General features: G+C 39.5%; 1 protein-coding gene across 1 annotated transcript; it reads left to right on the top strand.

Annotated features, from left to right (window-relative positions):
* Positions 1 to 309: 309 nt before the first annotated feature.
* Positions 310 to 6901, top strand: LOC113081145 (uncharacterized). Its single transcript, XM_026253190.1, has 7 exons — positions 310 to 382; positions 463 to 582; positions 906 to 1031; positions 1230 to 1340; positions 1448 to 1878; positions 5370 to 5535; positions 6699 to 6901. Exons 1-7 carry the CDS (start codon positions 334 to 336, stop codon positions 6899 to 6901), a joined length of 1206 nt encoding a protein of 401 aa, XP_026108975.1. The 5' UTR covers positions 310 to 333.
* The last annotated feature ends 607 nt before the right edge of the window (positions 6902 to 7508 follow it).

A 7508-nucleotide genomic window follows, 5' to 3' on the forward strand; every position in this document is an offset into this window, starting at 1 on the left:
TTTAAATGATAATTACAAAATATTATCATATTTCTATCACACAACTTAATTTTGTCATGCACTCAATGTCTGTCATATTTAAAGGCCAAATTTATGCTCTATGTCCAAGAATCAGACCCTTTCTTCGACTTCCTTTCTTCACATTGCAGTAGACTAATAGTAACATGATCAATTATTTTATGTCTTGTCATTATTGCTGTTTGGGTTATTTAGAATTATTCATTCTCTGTTCACTTCTGTTAAACTTTCATTTTCTCATAAAGCCCCTCCCCTTCTGATAAGATATAAAATGAGCACTCAAACTGAAACATTTCATTCACCTCCTGATCAAAGATGGATATTCAAATCTCAGCTTTTCTTCTGTTCGTTCTTTTCACTGCAGGTACAAAGACAGATCATGCTTTTACTGTTATTGGGTTCAAATACAGATCATTGATGTCTCTCTCTGTTTTATTACTGAAGGACACTCTCTCAGCTGCTATCAGTGCAGGAATGATACGAGTTCTTGTGCGGATCCTGGGAATATAACATGTCCCAGTGGATATTCCAAGTGCATGAATGTAACAACAGTATGGAAAGTTGGTAAGTCTAATATGATTTATTGAAATATTGTTATATTTGACTGATACAGATGCTGGTATTATTTAATTCTGTTGAAACAATGGTAATGTAAATTCTCACAGAACTGCTAATTGTTTTTATATATTTTACAGAATATTCTATATAGATATCTGCTATTTAATTTTTTTATTGCTATAAAAAAATTATATATATATATATATATATATATATTTTTTTTTTTTTTTTTTTAAGCTTTCTACTTGTACATATTTAAAAAATTATATATTTCCATCAAAATAATGAGCAGTTGAACTGGACTTTTCTGTATTATTCATGTGTTTTAGGTTCAACTAAAGTGAATGGTAGATATTGTGCTGGTAACTGTACAAGTGGGTCGATGAACAACGGGTTTGCACAGGTTTCTTATTCCTGCTGTGACACTGACCTTTGTAACGTCACATATGCTCCAGGTATTATACTTTATACTGACCACAGAATCAATATGTTAGATTAAAACTAATTTTACTTCCATATGACATTTAGTAAGGAATAAAATGCAGAGTGCAACTTGATTTTCTACCAGTTGATGGAGCAGCTAAAGGTGTTGTTTCATTAGATATCATATTTAGAACGAAAAATAAAAGAACAGTCTTGTTTCCCTCCTGTAGATCTCAACACTAACACTACCAATGGAAAGAAATGTTACTATTGTGATGCTCAGAACTGCTCAAACACAGTTAACTGTTCAGGGAGTGAAGACTATTGCATTTCAATGACAGGTGAGAATCAAGATTCAAGTTGTTATTTAGTTTCTCCATTATTTATTTTAAATGTCCGATACCGATTGCTATCTTAGACTAACATCTGTTTTCTTTCTTTTCATCAGTGAATTACAACAAACCATGGCTTCTAAAAGGCTGTGTCTCTAAATCTATTTGTGATTATGCCAACATATCTTTTAGTAGTGTTTATGGCATCTCATGTTGTGAGGGGGACTTGTGTAATTACGTTTATAATGTCACCCAGAACATCACCCAGAACGTCACACAGAATGTCATCCAGAATGATATACAGAACATCATTCAAAACATCATCCAGAACTCAATCCAGAACGTCCCCCAGAGCGTCACTCAGAGCGTCCCCCAGAATGTCACTCAAAACGCCACTCAGACTGTCCCCCAGAGCGTCACTCAGAGCGTCCCCCAGAATGTCACTCAAAACGTCACTCAGAGCATCACTCAGGGCGACACTCAGAGCGTCCCCCAGAATGTCACTCAAAACGTCACTCAGGGCGTCACTCAGAGCGTCACTCAGAAAGTCCCCCAGAGTAGTAACAGTGCTACGAGTATCACCCAGGGCTTCATGTTATTATTGATTGTTAACTTAATTAAGTAAAAAATCAATAATAAAACAAGAAGCAAATTTTGAGCAGTAGGATAAATAGAGACTTTTACTATTACTAACAGATAACTATTGTCTGTTGTTGATTGGTAGACGCATCTTTTCTTATGACGTGTGTGCATGAAAAAAAAAACATTTTGGAAAGTGAAAAAACAGTTTTGAATGCATTGTTTGCTGTTGCTAGATTTGTATGTTAGTGTGTGTGTGTGTTTGGTTTTGTGTCTAGCATTATGGGACAATTGTATGGAGCTAATTTTGTGCCAACATTCATCAAACAAATCCAGCATTTTGCAAATAAACACAATTTGTTTTTTAAAGGCACAATATGTAATTTTTCTGCTTTAAAAATAGCAGAAATCAGTATATCTCTGTTATATATATTTTTTAGTTGTGTACTTACATCATCCCGACAGTTTCCACGAACTTTCAAATCCGGAGAAAATTATAGTTTAATTAGAAAACACGGCACGTTTCTTTATTTCCGTTTTGTCGCCCGTCTATGGCGTCATATAAACTTTGACCCCTCTAGTTTATCTAACTTCCTGCGGAACCGCCAAATACAAAGGTGAACAGAAACAAAGACGAAACGAAGAAGAAAAAGTAGTAGCCTTGATTGAGACTATTATATTTTATATTTATATTCGTATTTAAACCTCAATCAATAACTTAGTTATGGATCATGATTATGCTTTGCCTGCACGTTCTGTGAAGCGTAAACGCACGGGTGAAATAAATGACCCGAGATGGTTTTGGGACAAGAGAAGCTACAAGACACGGGTAAATATTGGAGTTGCATTTCCGAGAGCTTTGTGACAAGCTGAAACTACAGAGAGATGCCGAACTCGCTTGCATTCTGATAAACAGGTATGCATCCATTCAGCTAACTTTATCTATCCGTATATTTTGTGAAACGATATGATGTCTTGTGGAAAACGCAGATGGACTAGCTCTCATGTAAATCTACATTTGTTCTATATCTAGCTGAATAAAGTAGCTTCAAATGCAGTTCTCTAACTTGTTCGATATCATATTTTAACGTAATTATAATTATTAACGAAAGGCGGTCGTGTTTTTTAACATATATTACTACTAGCTAGATGGAATATTTATTTGATAGGGGTCTCATAATTCATATAGACGGTTTCATAGGGCGAATGCGCCTGGACCAAAGTTAACTTCCGGTCTGTGTTGTGTATATCGTTCTGGCTGCAGAGCCTTCTACAAATGCAGTTAAAGGCAAGGTGGTGAGTAGACTGAAGTTGGGCTTAGGTGGTTGTGGTGTGGGATGTGTTTCCCATACATTTATTTGTTTTTGGAGACTCACCACAATTTTAAAACTGATTTTTTTTTTTAAAGGCTTAATTGAGTAACGTTAAGTACTGCACGTTTAATAATAATAATTCCTTACATTTATATGTTTAAATATCAAAGCGAGGCACAGGTGTTTTTATATCGGTGTATTTCTGAAGGAAGACTTGCATGTTATATGCCTGATAGCAGCGTGTGAGCGCAGCTCTGCTTTGTTTACAGCTGTTACTGGGGAAACCTCTATTTCTGGCGCTTTATGTCTATGCTTTAAAACATCTACTGTTGGCAAATAATGAATTGCATTTTCATTAAGTCCGCCTGATCCACGCAGCAAACATTTTGTTTGTTATCAAAAAATATCTACTCTAGAGGGACTTGGCTGTTGTTATTGATTCTATTTGGAAGTCTACCTGAAGTTAAGTTAGGTCCACAAAAGCGCTCACGCGCAGTAACGTTTGTTTATGTTGTTGCCGTTGAAACCGTCTATATCTCTCCGTTCGAAAAGACTTGATTGTCAAAATACTAAGTTAGAATGAGTGAGGAATGACAGGGAGCGACAGAGCACGTGTTCCAATGAACAACAACTCCCATGAGCCTTACGCTCTTTCCCGATGTCATCAAAGTATGTCTTATATTATTATTTTGATTGAGTGACCCCTGGTGGCCAAAAATTCTATACTACACATTTAAAGAAAAACTCGCCCTTTCAAATAAATGCAAAGTGATTTGCAAATACAAAACTATATTTGAGAGAAAATGCTGGATTTGTTTGATGAATATTGGCAAAAAAAAAATCACTCCATACAATTGGCCAAAGATTAAGCAAACATGTCTAACCATATATATGAGTGATTTATGTATAATTGTATTTATTTTCCCCCCACAAACGGTTAGACATGTTTGCTTAATCTTTGGCCAATCGTCCCATAACTCTAGAAACAAAATCACACAATCTGTAACTCACAACTGCTAATATTTACATTGAAGACATTAACAATCATTTAGTGTGACAATTGTCATGAGTTGACTTAAATTATTTTTTTTTCTTAGGCAGTGATACCCACACAACCGACAGACTTCTCATATATACACCAAACATGTAGTATGTAATATTGACAGCTAGTGGTGACTGCAATCCAAGTTCAAAATAGATCTTCCAAGTTTAGAAATTGGGAAAAATATATTGTAATTTCCCTGCTGTATTGTAAAGCAAAATATTATACCGATGAAATATTCATTTTCAGGAATGATAGTAATAAAATAAATTATTATATTCAAATTTGTTTGGATTCCTAAAACACCAATGTGAATATAATATAGTCTGAGACAGTATATAATTTTGAAGTGATAGGGTGTCCACTACCCCTTGGGGTAGCTCACTAAGAATCTCCGCGTCCCGTCCAGGGACCAGACATGAAGTTTCCAGATGTCTGGACGGCGCTTCCATATGGTGCTCCATCTCTGAGTCAGTAGATCTTTCCTCAGAGGAATCTGCTAGGGAGGGGCTGTCGCGAGGAGCATTAGTTCCAGGAACCAGGTCCGAGTGGACCAATACGGTGCCACATGCAGAACCTGCTCCTCATCCTCTCTTACCTTGCACTGCGTTTGTGCGAGAAGGCTCACTGGGGGAAACGCATACTTGCGCAGACCCCATGGCCAGCTTTGTGTAAGTGTGTCCATGCCGAGTGTTTCCTTGGTCAGAGAGTAGAACAGCTGGCAGTAAGAGGTTTCTGGAATGGAAAACGTTTCTGAAACGTCTCCAAATCAGCTGTAACATCTGGGGATGGAGTAATCATTCTCTGCAGTCTGTTTGACCGAATACAACTCCATACCAAGAAAAGAGATCCTCTGCATATGGGAGAGTTTGCTCTTTTCCCATCTGACCCAAAGACCCAACTGGCTGAGGTGCCGGAGCACCAGGTCCCTGTGCTCACACAACTGATCCCTAGACTGTGATAGTATAAGCCAGCTGTCAAGAAACACCCCCCCCCCTTGTGTTATTTAATTACTCTTATTATTATTACCATAATTGTTCTGCTTACTTTTTTTCTATCCTGTGTATAAATATCAAAACTAAAGCCAAGGCTGATGGTCTGCAGAGGCCAGCGAGTTGGGCCCCAGGTACAGTGCAAGCGGGACCAGAGGAACCACCACCGTACCTGGAGTGGGGCAGCAAGGTGGAACGCAGGGACACAACTAGGATGGCTTGTGAGCAGACTGAAGAAGGGTCTGAGTGTGCGGTGCACTGCTTACCTGGTTCCACAGGTTGGCAGAGGGTACATGATTATTGCCTTTGTTAACGCTCTTGAACCGTCCGCTGCTGTCTACCGGCAATGGAAAAGGATAAGATGGAAAAGTGTAGTCCGTTTGAAACTCTTCATCCCCTCCCAGGACACAGGGACAGAGAAAACCACTCTTTCATTGAGATTTTCCAGATTCTCCACCCGGCCCTCCTCCTACAGGGGAGGGAGAGGTGCCTTCACCATCCTCCAAAGAGCAGCTTCCTCCCTCTCTCAAGTGTAGACATTGCATGAACCAGAGAACTCGTGGTGACCTTTATTGCTCGAAGCGTGAGGTCAGTAGAGGTTTAGAGCTCTTTCTGAACTTCCAGATCATGACCAACCTCGTGCAGGTCCTTCAGTGCCTTGGCCTAACGAACCTGCAGTAACACCGTTGTGTATATGGCAGAGGCAGCTTCTCTACAGCCATCCCTGGACAGGCCAGACGAGTACCTACAGACCCAGGAAGGGAGGCATGTTTTGCCCGGTCGGGTGGAGGCAGTGTTAGGATACCCCCATGTACCCCCTAGCTGCACCACTGTTGAGGGTAGTGAGAGAGGAGGAACCAACAGATTGGTGTCTGTCAGTAAAAGGTGCCGTCCATGACCTGGTGAGCTTCTCATGCACCTCCAGGAAGAAAGGCACTAAGACAAGGTGCTAAGAACCAGCATGAGCCCCAAGAAACTAGTAGTCCAACCTCGAGGGCTCAGGACAACTGGTGGAGATTTCCACTCGATCCCTACCCTCTCAGCAGCCCGAAAAAGCATAGCCAACATCTCCGGATTTGATTCAGGCCTTGCCACCACCCCGGAGGGCAGCTGTGCTGGTATGCTCTTTGGAGAGGGCCCAAAACATTGCTTTGGCGACTCAACTGGTTGCAAAGTGCTAGAGGAGTGATGGTCCCCCGAGGGTTGGTTCTTTGAAGGGTTTGACACCACTGTAACCCTCAAACCACCCGTGCTACTGCTGGCAGAGATGGTCATCTTCATGTAATGGGAACATGACTCATCTGCAAACACCACTTCAGCGTGTTTAATGCCAAGACATGCAAGGCAGAGATCGTGACCATCACCCAGTGCTAGGTAACGACCATCTTTAAAAAGACCATCTGTTGTCTCTACAAAGAAGCACCTGTGTATGCTCTTTTAGAGAAAAATAGGCTCTTTCAGGGAAAAGCTCTTATAGGTCCTAAGACGCACAGTGGAAATTACCATTTGCAGGACAATGGGGTAGTGAAGCGTAAAGTGCGCGACCCACTTGACACAGGAATGACCACCACTGAAGCGCTATCCACCAGCATAAGAAGCTCCCTAGAGTGCACTGAAATGATCACAGATGAAGCAGTTTGGTAGGAGAAAAATGATGTTGTCACTCTGAGGCGAAAACATGGTATGCGTTGCACCTGCTGCTTTTTCATGCTCACACTGTAATCAGCAGCAGCTGGATGCAATAATCTCATGCCAATGTGCATTGGCTCGTTTAGTTTACACTCAAAGTAGACTGGTCTCTAAAAAAATTCCATGTTTGAGCAGTAGTTCCTAGATTATACATCACTTTTAATCATGTTCCCCACAATTCTAATCACATTGCAAAAACGTTTAAAAAAAATTAAAAAATTCACTACAAAAAAATTACTAAGCAAAATGACTTAAGATATAATTTGTTGTTTTCTGGAAAAGAATATCATCAAAACTTTGTTAGTTTTTGCTTAAAAGAGGAAGAAATATCTGCCAATGGGGAAAGAAAAAATAATTTTATTTTGCCTTTGAGTTAAGAATAAAGTTAGTACACTTTCAAAAATACATGGAACTTTTACTTCAAGTATATTTTTCTAATATATATATAGAGAGAGAGAGAGAGAGTTGCCAGATCCAGATATTATAAGCATTTTTAACTTGTATCCCTGGTACTTAAACTGGCTGTAAAAAAAAGTCCATGGACAAGTTATTGCTGACAAGA

The sequence above is a fragment of the Carassius auratus genome, unplaced genomic scaffold (assembly GCF_003368295.1).
Source record: "Carassius auratus strain Wakin unplaced genomic scaffold, ASM336829v1 scaf_tig00033244, whole genome shotgun sequence".
Taxonomy (NCBI): domain Eukaryota; kingdom Metazoa; phylum Chordata; class Actinopteri; order Cypriniformes; family Cyprinidae; genus Carassius; species Carassius auratus.

Excerpts from the sequence above, each read along its gene's own strand:
- LOC113081145 (XM_026253190.1), top strand. The coding sequence starts at position 334 with ATGGATATTCAAATCTCAGCTTTTCTTCTGTTCGTTCTTTTCACTGCA. Across the intron at positions 583-905 it reads AACAACAGTATGGAAAGTTG|GTTCAACTAAAGTGAATGGT; the intron begins GTAAGTCTAATA and ends CATGTGTTTTAG. Across the intron at positions 1,341-1,447 it reads CTATTGCATTTCAATGACAG|TGAATTACAACAAACCATGG; the intron begins GTGAGAATCAAG and ends TCTTTTCATCAG.